At 36.5% G+C, this 17,345-nt stretch overlaps 1 protein-coding gene and 1 long non-coding RNA gene across 4 annotated transcripts in view; one reads left to right on the forward strand and one right to left on the reverse strand.

Annotated features, from left to right (window-relative positions):
* Positions 1-17,345, reverse strand: part of rapgef3 (Rap guanine nucleotide exchange factor (GEF) 3) — a 56,256-nt gene that overhangs the window by 14,735 nt on the left and 24,176 nt on the right. For 2 of the 3 annotated variants that reach the window (XM_083570503.1, XM_083570504.1), the window contains 13 exons: positions 15,746-15,852; positions 7,943-8,064; positions 7,680-7,860; positions 7,020-7,104; positions 6,868-6,928; positions 6,393-6,469; positions 6,127-6,273; positions 5,917-6,023; positions 3,590-3,678; positions 2,967-3,045; positions 2,717-2,867; positions 2,257-2,339; positions 2,084-2,114 (listed from right to left, as the gene is read on the reverse strand). In XM_083570503.1, the coding sequence (XP_083426629.1) occupies positions 2,084-2,114; positions 2,257-2,339; positions 2,717-2,867; positions 2,967-3,045; positions 3,590-3,678; positions 5,917-6,023; positions 6,127-6,273; positions 6,393-6,469; positions 6,868-6,928; positions 7,020-7,104; positions 7,680-7,860; positions 7,943-8,064; positions 15,746-15,852 (1,320 nt within the window). The remainder of the gene's footprint in view (positions 1-2,083; positions 2,115-2,256; positions 2,340-2,716; positions 2,868-2,966; positions 3,046-3,589; positions 3,679-5,916; positions 6,024-6,126; positions 6,274-6,392; positions 6,470-6,867; positions 6,929-7,019; positions 7,105-7,679; positions 7,861-7,942; positions 8,065-15,745; positions 15,853-17,345) is intronic. The other variant, XM_083570505.1, reaches the window with a different exon arrangement.
* On the forward strand, positions 8,694-11,191 carry LOC310742048. The gene is made up of 3 exons (XR_014538128.1): positions 8,694-9,785; positions 9,995-10,968; positions 11,016-11,191. It is a non-coding gene; the product is annotated as an uncharacterized lncRNA (long non-coding RNA).

The following is a 17,345-nucleotide window of genomic DNA, read 5'->3' on the forward strand; positions in this document are numbered from 1 at the left end:
TCAAGCATACCAATACCATGGTCATTTAACCAACTTTGGTGCTTTTGACAGTGTGGGCAGGTGCCAAAAGCACCAACTTTGGTGCTTTTGGCAGTGTGGGCAGGTGCCAAATCCTGCTGGAAAATGAAATAAATCATTATCTTTGAAAAGCTGATCAGCAGAAGGAAGCATGAAGAACAGGCGCTTTGAGGATGGATTGGACTGTAGTTAATGTCAACAGTCTCCTACACTGACTCAGGACTACTTTTCACTTCTGATCATCATCACTGTACCCTGCAACATCGTATATCTGCCACAAATGGACATTGGGTGCAACCCAGATCAGGATGGGTTCCCTCTTGAGTCTGGTTCCTCTCAAGGTTTCTTCCTTATGCCATCTCGGGGAGTTTTTCCTTGCCACAGTCGCCACCGGCTCGCTTATCAGGGACAAACTTACTTATAAAGCATATTTACTTTTAATCACCACATTATTTGTGTAAAGCTGCTTTGAGACAATTTTCATTGTTAAAAGTGCTATACAAATAAAAAATTAATTTAATTGAATGAAGTGCTCTAAAAATTGTTGGTAAACGGGTGCAGTGACTGGTTTTCAAAAAACACAGTGGACCAACACCAGCAGATGACATTCCACTCCAAATCATCACAGACTGTAGAAACCTAACACTGGACCTCAAGCAACTTGGGCTATGTGCTTTTCCACCCTTCCTCCAGACTCTAGGACCTTGGTTTCCAAACGAAATACAAAGCTTGCTCTCATCTGAAAAGAGGACTTTGGAGCACTGGGCAACAGTCCAGTTCTTCTTCTCTTTAGCCCAGCCAGGTAAGATACCTTTGACATTGTCTGTGGTTCAGGAGTGGCTTAACAAAAAAAATAAGACAACTGTAGCCAAATTCCTTGACACATCTGTGTGTGTTGGCTCTTGATGCCTTGATCCCAGCCTCTGTCCATTCCTTGTGAAGTTCACCCAAATTCTTCAATCGATTTTGCTTGACAAGCCTCTCAAGGCTAGGATTCTCTCGTTGGTTGTGCACCTTTTTTTTCCACACTTTATACTTCCACTCAACTTTCTGTTAAAATGCTTGGATACAGTCAGCTTGTTTGGCAATGAATACTTGTGGTTTACCCTCCTTGTTAAGGGTGTCAATGATTGTCTTCTGGACAGCTGTCAGTTTAGCAGTCTTCCCCATGATTGTGTAGCCTAGTGAACCAAACTGAGAGACCATTTTGAAGGCTCAGCAAAGCTGAGTTTTACAATTTGAAGTTAAATTCCTAAAATTAATTAACTTTTCCAGGACATTTAAATGTATTGAGATACACCTGTTTATACTAAAATGGTTGCTGAAATGTTAGGTGTGTATTCACTTTTGTGAGATACTGTATCTTATTACTGCCAGTTTTTCTTATATCTGATTGAATACTATCTGATATTGAATATCTGATACTTATATCTTAATCAGCTTCCTAGGTCATAAATCAGAATATTGTCTACACTTGTTTTGGCACAAACTGTTGAGTTCATGCTGGTAATGACAGAGTGGTCAGAATACACAGTGCATCACAGCTTGCTGCATGAGACCGTGTACCTGCAGTCTGCCAATGCTAAACCCTGTCCACCCCAGACAAATCCTACAATAGACACATGAGCACCTGAGTTGGACCAATAGATTAATACAAATAGATGGCCTTGTCTGATGAATTCCTTATAATGTTAGACCATGTAGATTGCCAGCACAAGCAGAGGGCACAAGAAAAATGCTGTACATAATATTAGGCATGGTTTTAATGTCATAGCTAATCTGTGTATATTATATTAGTTAAAACTTAGTTAAACTTGTTTTTGGGTAATAATGTAATCAAGTTATTCAGGATAATGTCCCAATTAAATAACTGTTAAATATTTATAAAAGAAAATCCATTAAAGAAAGATAAGAAGAAATGCTCATGCCAGTTACAGGATTATCAGTCTACTTGTTAGCTGTTTATTTTTCCATTACTTAGTGTTTTTATCTGCTATAAAGTTCTTACATAGGGTGTTACTGTTCGGATTCTTATCTTTGTGGTTTTGTGAAAGTTGGACCTCACCTTCATAAGTGTTTGGCATCCGTTCTCTGACCTGAAAGGAGAATGGACATGATTGTAAGATTATATATGTACAAGGTGTGTTGTATGCAAATACATACAGTACATACAAAGACAAAATACATACACATAGATAATGGTCCCTTAGCATTATTGTGCATGTGCTTTTTACGTACACTCTTGGTTTTCTTCTGTCCCTCAGCTGTTCTTTGAGCATGCGTGAGAGTCTTGTGTCATCCATCACCTCTTCTTTCAGTTTCTAACCCGGAAAAAAAAAGACATTTCAATACCAAAATAAAACTTGTACCCTACAGATACCAAGGTAGAGAAACAAGCAAATGTTAGACAACTGTACAAAACTTTTATTAAAATCACAATCAGGCTAATTGTTCATGCTCAAATATTTAATTGAGATAACTAAGATACAATGGAGGCAGGTTTTTAAAATAAATTTTTAAATAGAAGTTTTAAAAAAGATTCAAAGAATTAATGGCCTTAGTCAAAATAAAAAAATAAATAAACACATTGCAAATAGTGCTGTAAAGTCTGGAATTAATATAGAACACTGTTTGAAAACAAGATATATCTTAACCTTGCAGACATTTAAGCTGAAATACAATGCCTGACAAAACAAACCTCCAGGAAGTGGAAGGCCACAGGGTCTTCCTTCAGCTGTGAGCAGCAGACTGCAACCCACATGCTCATCAGTTTCACAATTTTCTGCTTGGTGTTGAGAGCATAAGCCGCTTTTTCCAGTTCAGAGCCTTCAGAAGACTCAGTGTGGTAGGTGCATTAAAGGTTAAAGAAAATTAAGGTTATTCATTCACAATTATAATCATTAGGAAGCAAACTATTTGTTTATGATATGGAACCAGTGAAAGGATATTGATGCTGAATTGCAGCACAGAGCTGTGCAGAGGGCATGAATACTTGGTGTGTGAGAAGAAAGTCACTAACACATGGGTCTGCAGAATTAGGGAACAAAGAGTATTTTTCCAACAGTTATTTTTCCATATACATATAAATATAGATTATAGTTCATAAGGTTTCAGAATTTCCCATTAAAGTCCAATGAGAAAAGACAAGCCAAGACAAGAAAAGAAGCTGATTATTTTCTTTTAACACATACCCTTATAACCTGGAATGTGCCAAAAATTATTATTTTTAAATAAATAACTTTTTAATATAAATTTTTAAGTAAATAACCAAGCTATACCATATTAATTATTTTTTCTTTGTTTGTTTTTTGTATTTTTAAGCACAAATCATCTGTTACATCAGCCATATGATTCATATGTAGCAGTGATTTGCATTACAGCAGGCACTAATGTCAGCTACTGTATAAAATATAATTAAAATATAAATACATAAAGTAAATATTGTTCAGATTTGAAAATTCAGTGCTGTTGTATAATCAGAATTATTATATTTGCATGTTTATTAGTTTAGTAGTACCCACAAAAACAACAGGTTATGAAAGGAATATAAACATAAAAAGAAAGGCAGCACCTATGGGATCACAGCCATTGGTATCCAGTTTTATTGTCTCCAGGACATGTTCAAGAATCTTCTCTGGTGTTCCTGACATCACTGTATACCTGAAAGGGAAGTCAAAGTTAATATGGGAGAAAGTCATGTACAGTTTTCCGGAGTACCAAAACGCTTATCTCTGTTTCTCCCTTTTGTTGCTGTCCAATGATAATGAACGATATGTTGTGGTGTCCTGTAATTGGCTTTGTGGTCTTATAGGTATTTGCCTGACACTTTAATAATTGTTCCCTCTCTTTCTTTGCATATATTTTTCTCACATTGTAATTAGCCATTAGTGTGTAGATGTATTTGGCCTATTCAATGTCAAGGGAGTCAGTGTGATTGGAGTGTTCTGGTCTGTTTAAAGTGCTGCTCTTTGTACATCAACCCTTTATTCAGTTTGAATAAGAATGTCTATGCCAGTGAAGCTGGGAATTGCTCTTCAGTCTTTAATTTGTCACGAGCATGGTTTTACTATGCTCTAAAATAAGGTTTGCATTGTGGTACCACTTATGAAGAATAGAAGCCTGTGACATACTTCACTGGCTCAGTTTCAGTGTGGCTATTTGTCATTTTGTTTGATAATTTCTTTTGTTGCTGATTCTCTTTTATCTATGCTTCTATTTTGTTTCTACTCTTACCTAAGTTCAGTTGTGTATGTAGGGGTAGGATGAAGGTTAGGGTCTCTTTGTAGTAATTGCCAGTGGTTGACCATGTTGTGCAATGGAATTATATGTGGATTGTATGTTGTATACAACATACAATACATTGCATTTTTATTGCATTGCATGATTTTCGTTTCTTTTTACTTTTTGAGTTGAGTCACTGGTTGGAGTCCCTGGTGATGGCTGCCTTTATGTACAGCCACTCTTATTTCATTAGGTTGTGTATTATTAAATTTTGTGTGGTATGTTTGTAATTTGTGCATGTGTGGGGTGATAAGGCTTTATGTTTCTGTTTTAGAAGTCTTGTGGCTAGTAACAAACCTGAGTAACCTTTAGGACCTATCTATGGGGAAATGTCACTGGGTATAGTTAATAAGGTGGCATAGTCGAAAGGGTGGTTTCAATTCATTACCATGTATTACCATTCACAGTGGGCACAAATGTCTATGCAATCATTTGTTGTAGGTGAGGTTACAGCTGATCTGTAAGTGACAGAACTGCAGATTCCCTACACAATATCACATCCCTGTGTAAAGATTGTAGTAAATGGGATATATTTGGCCAATTTATGGTTTACATGGGTGTTTCAACTGAGCAAAAATTCTTAAAGGTTTTACAGGTAAGTATGAATCAGGCCACCAATGAATTATCCTAAGAATGTCATAGATTATAATAAGTTGCTCTTCCTTCACAAAATGTGTTTTTTAATGTTTATTATAATGTGGTATTCATGTAAATGTACATGGTAAATTCAACACTGCTCATCTTTGAGCTTCCATTTATAAATTATGGCAAATTAAACATTATGCACTGTTTAACCCATTCATCCTCACAACTCTATAGAGATGGACAATTTATTAGCCTTTGATATAAGATGCATAACCTAATTTGAATGAAAAAAAGCCTTAACAACATTGACATTTTTAGAAAATAAACATTTTGAATTACAGGTGACAAAGTAGTTGCAAATGCATTATATTTGTGGTAATTGTGTAGACTGCAGTAACATCAGTGAGAATAAAAAACTAAAATCATACTCTGGACCCTGATTGAGTTAAACATCACCTTCAACCTAAGTGGTCATGAAATTAGACCACCCAGATTATGTGAACAAAAGTCTTAGAACAGATATAAAATAAATAAGAAACAGTATGAAAGTTAATTTAAGTAAATAACACTTAGAATATGGTTACACATTTTGCATTAATCAGGCAACGGTAAGAGTGCATTCTTTCTTTTTTTTCATTATTGATATATATATTACATATATGAGCAGATATTTAAGTGCTTCAAGAGATGAGAGTATGTATGTACTATACACTTTATTAGGAAGTTGTATCCCTACCTATACCCTCTTATTATGTGTAATGTATAATGTATACGTAAACATTAAAATGAAATAGAATTGTAATTTATTTTGGTTTGTTGGCCACATGGGCTGGTATGTGCATTTATTAGCACATAGCACATTATCTCCTAATAATATCACACACACACAAACACTTATTTTAATAGATTTAGGGAACAACAAAGATTTAAGAGATTAATTGTTTATTGCTTAAATATGCATTTTTTGTTTATGAGAAACAATAAATATTGACAGAGGTACATTTCACATAACAGTTACAATGTTTAACTTACTTGTTGCTGTTTCCTCCTTGATGAAGTGCCTCTTGACCTGAGCTTTTCTCAAGGACAAGGACAACTTTTCCATGTTCTTCCAAACGCACTGTATTTGCCTCCACATCCTACAATGACATTAACAAGTTCATTTTCAAAATACTGAAATACAACATAAAAAATATCTATGCATACACCTACTCCAGCATTGAATACACAAACACTCTTTACCTTGAGTATTCGAATAAAATCTTGCTTGTCTACTCTGAGAAATTGACAGTTGTCTTCCCGCAGTATGATGGTGGCAGCTCGAGGAGCATCGTTCACCAAAGCAAGTTGGCCAAAGTCGTCTCCTTCATGCAGAGTGGTAACCAAGCCCTGTGTTAGACACAAACACACACACACACACACACACACACACAAAAAACATCAAAGCTTCCTTCATTCTCAATGGCCACTAACAACTTGCATATAGTGGTCCATACTGATGAATTTACCTTGCCATGTGTGATAACATTAACAGACCCCTTCCAGATGATGTACCAGGATGTGCCTTTGTCTCCTTGGCTGAACACTGAAATAGTAGCAGTAGTAGTAAATAGCAGTAAAATCAAGAGATACATAGACAAACACCCATGCTGTTAGTTAATAAAGTATGATTGATGATATCGATGGAAACAAAAACACTACATATACAAAGAACTGAATAAACTTGTAATATTGGTGGCTAATAAAATTGGTTTAAGCAAATACAATTTTGGTTCAAAGCTAAGATTAACAGCCTCTGTAGCATTATCAGTTGAATACACTTACTATTTAAAAATGCAAGGCCCAATTCTAACAAATGCATAGTTTAGTAATAAAAATAACATTAATCTAAGTATAGTCAACACATTTTTCCTCTCTGTGATTTGGTTTAGCACAATCCTCCACTCTTGCCTACTGCAAATGTCAGTTTGGTTTTGCACTCACATACTGTGCCTGCCTTGGCATAGGACTCAAATACAAGCACTGCGGCCAGTTCTTTGCGCACCTAGAAGCATCAAAAGAGAGTGTTATGGGAAAGGGGGTGGTTTCTGAGTTTGTTACTGAGGCAGGATGCTGGACAGAAAGTGCTTACTCACAGAAGTAGATAAATGAGCGACAGCTTTGACATGCAGAAGCTCCTCGTAGATGACGTCCACGTCCTCAGCTGACCTTTGACTAGGACTAACATGAAAAAGGGTTACTGCATATACAGTATGTGCTATATTAAATTATGCCTAATTTGATGTAAAAATGTATCTTATTTGTCTATGTTGATCATGTAATTAATGTGTACCATATAATTGTATTAATCAGTTGTCTTTTTGTCTGTTAAATGGAGATTCATGCATTACATAAAAATACATTTTAGCTTTAGTGGTTAAGATACTGGACAATGAGAAGAAGGTTATAAGTTAAAATCCCAGGTACTAAATATTAAATGATGAGGTATGTGGTACATGTCAAAATAACCTTCAAATGAAGTTCCTTCCTTGGTGCACTTTTAATATGTATTTTAATACTAACCACTGAAATCTTGGTGCCACATACCACAGAACATCTAGGTATATCTATCTATCTATCTATCTATCTATCTATCTATCTATCTATCTATCTATCTATCTATCTATCTATCTATCTATCTATCTATCTATCTATCTATCTATCTATCTATCTATCTATCTATCTATCTATCTATATATATATATATATATATATATATTAGTCCCCATGATCTAATTGTATATTTAGATTCTTACCATTTGCGGAGTTTCATATTCAGAAGAGCATCCGGGCCCATCTGGACCAGGAGCGATAGACCTTCTTGAAGCTCATCTTCTTTTGAGTCCTTTTCAATGGTTGATTTATTCAGATCAAACTCTGTCTCCATAAATCGGTAAAACTGTGTGTCTTTGTCATGGAAGTTCAACTCTTGCTTCACTAAATGGAGATATATGGCATATTTTTTTTTAAATACAATAAGTTGTTTTTCTAAACCAACATACTGAATAGATTTAGTTACCATTTACAATAATGCCCTCATCCACTAACACCTGCCACATGCCAACTGCTTGACTACGGGACTGGGAACAGTCATTTAACTTCATCAGCCAGTCAACAAGCTCCTTCCCACTGCAACACTGTCTGCATCAAAGAAAGAATTTGTAAGTGAGAGATATTGCAATAAATAAATAAATAAATAAATAAGGTGTGTAACAGTAAACAAAATTAACGGTTTGGTACATACTGTACCTCGGTTTTTAAGTCACTGCTTAGTACAATTTTGGTACGGTTAGGGGGAAGAAATGCAAAACATAAAATTGCTTGTCTTTATTTTATTAACACAGTTTATTGTTTTTAACATTTGTGATCATCAACATTTGAACAGTTTACATTTAAAACAATTTAAAATAAAATGCCTGCTATAAACATTTTATTAAATAGAATAAATCGATTAATGCAATATACTTGTTATTATATTGATTAAATTGAGTAATCAATTCAACTAGCACAAATTAAACTGATTAAGTAAAATTACCTAAAATAAAAAATGTACTCATATAATTAATTTGTTAAATTCCATTTGGGTAATACAGATGTATATTTAAGTTTTTTTGTATGTGTATTACATTTACTATTAACATTTTATTTGATATATATATATATATATATATATACTACTTAACTGTTCTAATATTTTAGCATACTTTGAAAAATGCCTTGGAATACACTACTGCTATGGATTCTAAAGTGTTCTTGTGTAAAGAATAATGCATAACACTGCACTAACTCTTGTTTATTTATTATTTTACCCCTGGTATTGTTGGGTATGTTTTCAAGTTTAATAATAATTAAAAAAAAGCTCTCAAAGTGCAAGATGGAGACTAAACAAACTTGCGGTGTGCCATGTAATACGTTCCGAAGGGAAGCCAGCTATGTTCCTCACATAAAAAGGATTGCATTCAGTACACATGTGTACCGAACCGAAAACCCTGTACAGCACTGTACATTTATTAACATTTTATTAAAAAAAATATATACTACTTAACTAACCCAGCCATTAGGGTTGCACAAGCCAGTGAACTCTTAGTGCCGGTCCCAAGCTGGGAAAAATGGGGAGGGTTGCGTTAGGAAGGGCATCCAGCGTTAAACAGGTGCCAAATAAAATATGCGGATCACGAAAGATAAATTTATACCGGATCGGTCGAGGCCCGGGTTACCAACGACTGCCACAGATACCGTTAGCCTACAGGGTACCAGTGGAAATAAGGCTACTGTTAGCTGAAGGAGAAGGAGAGAAGGAAAGCATCTACAGAGACAGCAGGGAAAAGAGAAGTGGAGGAGAGTGGAGGTTAAGGTTGGTACATTAATTGTTGGTACTATGACTGGTAAAGGGAGAGATAGCTGATATAATGGAGAGGAGAAAGGGAGATCTGTTGTGTGTTCAGGAGATTGGTTTGGAGGTTTACATTGGAGGTGGGTTTAAATGGTTCTTTCATGGTGTGGCTGGGAAGAGAAATGGTGTAAGTGTGCTTCTGAAGAAAGAGTACAGTAAGAGTGTAGTGGCGGTTAAGAGAGTTTCTGATAGGGTGATGAACGTGAATCTGGAAGTTGACAGTGCTTATGCTCCACAAGTGGGTTGTGAGATGGAGGAGAAGGAAATTTGAAGATTTAAATGGGCATGTAGGTAAAGGTAACAGAGGTGATAAGGAGGTGATGGTAGGTATGGATTTGAGGAGAGGAATGTGGAAGGGCAGATGGTGCTAGATTTTGCTAAAAGTATGGAAATGGCAGTGGTGAACACTTATTTTAAGAAAAAGGAGGTTCATAGGGTGATGTATAACAGTGGAGGAAGGTGCACAGAGGTGGACTATGTTCTATGTAGGAGATGCAACCTGAAGGGGATTACAGACTATAAATTGTGGCAGGGGACAGTGTAGCTAGACAGCATCGGATGGTGGTCTGTAGGATGGTTTTGGAGGTGAAGAAGAGGAGGAGGAGAGTGAGGCCTGAAAGAAGAATAGGATGGTGGAAACTAAAGGAGAAAGACTGTAGTGTGAGATTCAGGGAAGAGGTCAGACAGGGGTTAGGTGGTGCTTAAGAGATGCTGGATGATTGGGCAACTACTGCAGAAGTGATAAGGGAGGCAGCTAGATGGTACTTGGTGTGACATCTGTAAATAGAAAGGTAGACAAAGAGACGTGGTGGTGGAATGAGGAAGTGCAGGACAGCATAAGGAGAAAGAGACTGGCAAAACAGAATTGGGATCGACAGAGTGATGAGACAAGTAGGCAGGAGATGCGGCAGCAGGTGAAAAGGGGTGTGGTGAAAGCCAAGGAAAAGGCATATAAGGAGCTGTATGAGAAGTTAAACATTAAGGAAGGAGAAAAGGATTTGTACCGTTTGGCCAGGCAGAGGGACCGAGCTGGGAAGGATGTGCTACAAGTTAGAGCAATAAAGGATGCAGATGGAAATGTGTTGACTAGTGAAGAGAGTGTATTAAGAAGATGGAGGGAGTATTTGAGCAGCTGATGAATGAGGAAAATGAGAGAGAGAGAAGGTTGGATGGTGTAGAGATGGTGAAGCAGGAAGTGGATAGGATTAGTAAGGAGGAAGTGAGGGCAGAGATTAAAAGGATGAAGAGTGGAAAGTTGGTTGGACCAGATGACATACCGGTAGAAGCATGGAGATGTTTAGGAGAGATTGTTCAACAACATTTTGGAGAAGGAGTGTGCTGGTATCAATCTTTAAGAATAAGGGAGATGTGCAGACCTGCAGTAACTACAGGGGAATAAAGTTGATCAGTCACACCATGAAGTTATGGGAAAGAGTAGTGGAAGCCAGACTGAGAAAAGAGGTGACCATCTGTGAGCAATAGTATGGCTTTATGCCAAGGGAGAGCACAATGGCTGCATTATTTGCTTTGAGAATGTTGATGGAGAAGTATAGAGAAGGTCAGAAGGAGTTGCATTGTGTGTTTGTGGATTTAGAGAAGTACGACAGGGTGGCAAGAGAGCCATTGCGGTATTGTATGAGGAAGTCAGGTGTGTCAGAAAAGTATGTGATGGTGGTGCATGACATGATGGTAGTATAAGGACAGTGTGACAGCAGTGAAGTGTGCAGTAGAACAATAGACTGGTTCAAGGTGGACGTGGGACTGCATCAAGGATCGGCTCTGAGCCCTTTTCTGACTGTGTTGAGACCTGTGATGTTGTATGTTTTAGAGACAGAGGCATTGACTAAAAGACAGGAGCGCCAGCGTTAGCCGCTAGCCACTTCCTGGTTAGTGGCTAACGCTAGTGCTATGGATTCTTAAGTGTTCTCATGTCAAGAATAATGTATAACACTGCGCTAACTCCTGGTTTTGTTGGGTATTTTTTCAAGTTTAATTATAATTCGAAAAAAAGTTTTAATGTGCGAGGTGGAGACTAAACAAACTTGCGTTGTGCCATGTAATATGTTCTGAAGGGAAGTCAGCTATGTTCTGCACATAGAAAGGATTGCATTCAGTACACATGTGTACCGAACCGAAAGCCCTGTACCAATACATTTTTGTATGAAATTATGTACCGTTACACCCCTATATATCAAGTTTTTGGACACAGACAACACTGTGTTTTACCAAAAATAATAAATTCATCATTTAGGAAGTACAGCCATTTTATATATAATTTCAATTTCCCTGGCTTATACTTAGCAACCCTCAGTTGCTACTTGCTTGTTGGTCTTTTTGCCATCAGTTTTGTCTTAAAGTGAAGGTGTAAGGTGTAAGTAAGTTGTAAATAAGGTGGGGTGTAGTGACTAAATCTGGCTTTTTGAGAGCACTTTTTTCTTGCCTTAAGAAGCTACTGAGTAACTTTCACAGTATAATTTGGTTCATTACTTTCCTGCTTTACAGACCATCCTACATATTTTGCTGATTCAGAACAGAAAGCACATCATCAGTAAACACCAGTGACCCAGTTTCATCAGCAGCCATACTTCACCCATACCATAACACTGGCTTAATGACAGATGATCTAGTATGCTTTGGATCATGGAGCTGTCCTTGTCCTTTTGTGTACTCTTTCACTATCTTCTGATACAAGGTAATCCCGGGTTCATATGACTAAAACATAATGTTCCTGAAACGGGCCTTTTGTTTTTTTTTGGTTCAATCTTTTTATTTGGAAAAGCATACATACACACACACGTATATATATATATATATATATATATATATATATATATATATATATATATATATATATATATATATATATATATATATATATATACACCATATTTTTTGGACTATAAGCCGCTACTTTTTTCCCACGTTTTGAACCCCGCGGCTTAAACAACGAAGCGGCTAATTTTATGGATTTTTTTCTGGGTTTTTCCCAGTTTCACAAACGTCAAGCCAAAAAACTGAGCAACATAACATTAGACCAATTAAATATCCGAACAGAAACGAAAAAATGCACCTCACCTGTGTTCTGAGCTGCACGGCTTCGGGAGAAAAACTTCCACCGGTGGCGCACGACGATGACAAAAGATAAACTCCCCAGAGAAATACAGTGGTACATTGACCTACGGAGTTTAATTCGTTCCGTGGACGAGCTCGTATCTCAATTTGCTCGCACATCAAATCAGTTTTCCATATTGAAAATACTTAAAATGGCATTAATCCGTTTCAACCCTCAAAATGACACCCCGTTTTTATGTTTCATGTTATTAAATTGGAAAATACATTTCTAAATAACAAATCCTGTATAAAAACATAATAGAAAGTGTATGTAAAGATATAATTAGGTTTTATTCAGTGTATTTTCCTTGGAGATGAGACGACTTGAGCTAATGGTGTGTGTGTGTGTGTGTGTGTGTGTGTGTGTGTGTGTGTGTGTGTGTGTGTGTGTGTGTGTGTGTGTGTGTGTGTGTGGAGGGGGGGGTAGAGGTGATAAGCAAAGGCGGAGGGAACACTCGTTTTTTACTATCACTCCTGTACACTACGTATCCCTAAACTTCATAATTTTTACTTTTTATTCTTTGCTTATCTTAATTTCCGTCACAATCTTCGCTTTGTGGCTTTGTTCCGCCATCTAGCAGCGGCGTCTCGAGCTCATACCTGAATTTTTGCTCGCGTAACAAAGCAAAAAAATCGACCGAGTGACCGCTCGTACCTCGGAAAACTCGTACATTAATGCACTCGTAGGTCAAGGTACCACGGTAGTTGTAAAAGGAAGGAGGAAGACAGTAAACAATGACTTACTTGGTCGGCTACTGTTTAGATACAAGCCGTTGTAGCGCGTTGAGTCTGGGTGAAGGGAGAGCTCACTAAAACTCCAGTTGTAACAGAAATCATATAAGCACAGACAGGTTTCCAAAACTCGTGCTTTTTTATTTTTCTTGGCAACAGCGTTATGGGTTAGTCAAAGAAACTTAGAAATGAGCATCAGAAAATAATAAGGACATATTCCTCAGTCTCACATGCAGTAATACCGGCAGAATGCAGTGACATGCTATCCCCAAAATAGAAGCGCAACAGATTGCATTTAGTGTCTTTCGTTAAAGCCTGTTTAAAGTTAATTAGTTTCAGTGTAGATGCGGCTTATAGACAGGTGCGGCTTATTTATGTTAAAAATAAAAATCTTTGTCAAATTCAGTGGCTTATATAAGGGTGCGCTTTATAGTCTGGAAATTACGGTATATACAGTTGGTGGTCTAGGGGATTTCCAAAGGATTAAAAGATGGCACCTGGTTACCAAAGATGTGAAGGCCAAAATATCTAATTCCTTTTAGTTGTGACAGGATAAATCCAACTGCACCCAAAAAATACACCAGGACAAAATTTTTTTGTATTCTGTATTGAATTGCAAATATAGTTTTAGAGTAATCGCACCAGAACCAATGTTACATTGGGCAAAAGAAGAGCATCTGACAGGTGAATAATGACATCTGTCACAGCTGTCGCTGCGCAGGCTTTTCAAAAATGTTTTCCAGAAATCTAATCTGGCATTTTTCTTCTTGAGTGTAGCCAGCAGATTGCACATTAAGTTCAATCATCTGTAATTGAATTACAATATGTGTTTATTTATTTCGATATTTAAACAACCCGGTCATTATTGCTTTGACAAAAATATACACTGAGTGTGTTCTTGACTTAGCTTGATGTTTTTGGGGGTATTTCTTCGCCAACAAATTTTGCAACCTCTAATTTAAATGTCATCTGTGATCTTTCAGGCTTCTGGTGTTGCTGAGCTCCTTATTACCATACAATTGATTTGGCCACAGCAAATGGTTCTGCTATATCATTAATAGGTCTGCAATATAATATTCATTCCTTTTGGTTATATAAAGAGGCAAGATGAGCAAAAATTGTGTAATGCCCAAAATATCCACAAACCTGACTGATAAGGTTACCTATATTCTCAATGCAAAAAGTATTTAACCCCCATTTAGATGGCAGTACAACAGATCCAGTCAGTATTTGCATTGTTCTTTAAATAATGACCCTTTTTATTCTAGAACTTAATAAATTAAATTAAATTAATTTTTATTTGTATAGCGCTTTTAACAATGAACATTGTCTCAAAGCAGCTTTACACAGAAAATGTGGTAATTTAAAGAAACTTAGTAGAAGCACTCTTTGGTGCAGTAACAGCTTTAAGTCTGTTGGACTGAAAAATTTTCTACCATTCATCCTTGCAGATGTGCTCCACAGCTGACTGCACTTTTCAACAGTGTGACATATTCTTATTGGAATTCAAATATTTTCTACAAATCGCCACCAAGCTGAAAGGCCATTTGGAAAGCTTTTTTTCCCCAACATCCACACCCTAACCATAATATAAGGCACAAACATAAACAAGTCAGGTACAATTACTTCTAGATGGTGATATAGTGTGGGTGGGGACTCAACTGATTGTCTTGAGATCTCCCTTTTATTTTTGCAGTGTGGTGTTTGGGAGTACTCAGCTGTGTGTCTAATAATACCAAGGGGGAAAAAAGTAAGCACATTGAATGTATATGTTAGTGACAGCACAGTCAGAAAAAAGAACTGAATGAGTATTATTCACTTATTCACTGATTTAAAACTTGAACCTTACACCTATTTAATTCAATTCAGCTTAATTAAGTTATGTTTACTGCCTATATGTTTGAACTATAATCTTCATAGATATATAATGAGCAACAAGTGGGAACTGTTGCATAGTAAAACTCCCTGAGATTCAACGAGGAAGAACCCTTGAGAGGAACCAGACTCAAAAGAGAACTCATCCTCAACTAAGTGGTACAAAATGTCTATTCATTGTAGTTCAATAATTGTTGAGGTGTACTGTTTAGTTATGTATTCTTAAATTCAGAACTCTTCATGAAAACTTAATCCGGCATGGGACCGGCACTAAAAGGGCACTGGCTTGTGCAACTCTAATAGCTGGGTTCCGGTTCTGATTCAGTCAAATATTGCAAAAGCAATCAGATGGTGTTTCATAGTACAGAAGAATAATGTAATACCATACATGCAATAAAAACAAGTAAAGGTAAAAACAAATGAAATGGTGTCTGTTCAACTCAATTGAACAACCTTTTCACTTACTATTGAAAAATGGCTGTAATTTAAAAAAATTACAATACAATATTGTTTCCATTAAAGCTGCTTCATATCAAACCAATTGTGGTGATGTATAGAGGCTGTAATCACTGTTCAAGTTTTGGACTAAAACTTTTATTTACTAATACTTATGGACCTAATTATATATGAAATTCTATTAACTAGACAAATGCTGTTTTGTGAAAAACTAGTTGAATTAAGAGTTTCTAACAATGAGAGAAAAAAATTTACCTGTAGGTTTTTAGGTGGTGTTTCCTGTCTCTGATTAAACCTGGGTTCCTCTCCATCAGTGCACTATACACCACTCGGGCTGCCTTTAAGATCCGATCAGACAAAAACTAAACAAATCATGACAGACAAAAAGAAATACAGTAAACTTGTTTTAAAAAAGTTTCAAAATTGCACATTTCAGAAGAGAGGGTGCAGCTTTTGTTTCTTGTGTTAAAGTGTAGTTGGCCCAGGGAATAAAGTGAAAATACTAGATATGTTGATTCCTTTCCTTTTTATATTTAAATAAAATATAAGAATGAAATACTTCACATCATGCATACTGTGCGTGTGTTTGTGTGTGTGTGAGAGAGCGGGAGGAGAGAGTGATGTGTTGTGTGGGTGATTGGTTGGTGTGAGAATGTGTCATGTTACTCCTGTCTCTGACACCTCCTCTGCAGAGGTTGACGGAATTGTGGTTTAAAGCACAATCTTAAAGCACAAGGGTGACTATTAACTTTTACCTCAACCCTCTATTTCTGCTCCAGTGTGGTTTCCTTCTCAAACTTTCTGTTACATCACAAGTGTCCTTTTCCTTTATGCTTCAGACTTTTGTCTAGTCAACACAGCAGGCTTTCACATCTTCTACTTACTCTCTTTTCTCTATGTATGAACTAAAATATTTAATTTTAAGTTATTTTCTTTATTATCTATAAATATATTATCTTCTTAATTTTACATTTTTACAGCAATAAAAAAACTATCATTCAAAAATACATAATTAAATATTTAAAAATAAAGAATTACAATAAAAAAAGTAAAATAATCAAGATACCAGTAGTGGGCTGTCAGGCTGAACAAGGCCTTCTCTGCTAGCCTAAACAAGCGGTTAAGGCGCTGGGTTACTGATCGGAAGGTCGGGGGTTCAAGACCCGGTATCGCCAAGCTGCCACTCTTGGGCCCTTGAGCAAGGCCCTTAACCCTCTATGCTCCAGGGGGTTAACTCCTGAAATACTTTGTTACTGTATTTATGTAGATTTTTCTGGTATCAGTACTTTACTTCTCTATTTATTTTTACTTTTTACTTTCACTCTTTACTCTTTTAACTCTTTACTTTCATTTATACACAAATATCTACTTTCTACTTCTTACATGTTTAAACCTGGCTATCATTTCCTGGCTATCATGCACCACAGACGTAGGCTAGCCTACAAAGCTAACAATGAGCAAGGAAGAAGGCAACAAGAAGTATGGGGCTAACGTGGATGAGACAGAGGAATACAGACACATTCCTCATCACCTGATCATCATCATCTTTTCTCTGCTTGTGTTCTATATGGTGGTTGTTTAGCCAGTATACATTAATTAGCTAACAAAATTTTAAATACTTTTGTATTAATATATTAATATGATGTGAATCCAGTTACCTGTGTGACCCTAAAACAGGTAGTAGCAATTGCTACTTTTTACTTAAGTACATGTCAGAGCCCAAAATTCTTTACTTTAACTTGAGTGAAAAAGTGTAGTCAGCACTTTAACTTTTACCAGTCTTTTTAAACATACGTATGTGTACTTCTACTTGAGTTAAGGATGTGAGTACATTTGCCATCTCTGCTTTTATAGA

Source organism: Silurus aristotelis (assembly GCF_946808225.1).
Source record: "Silurus aristotelis genome assembly, chromosome: 19".
Classification (NCBI taxonomy): Eukaryota; Metazoa; Chordata; class Actinopteri; order Siluriformes; family Siluridae; genus Silurus; species Silurus aristotelis.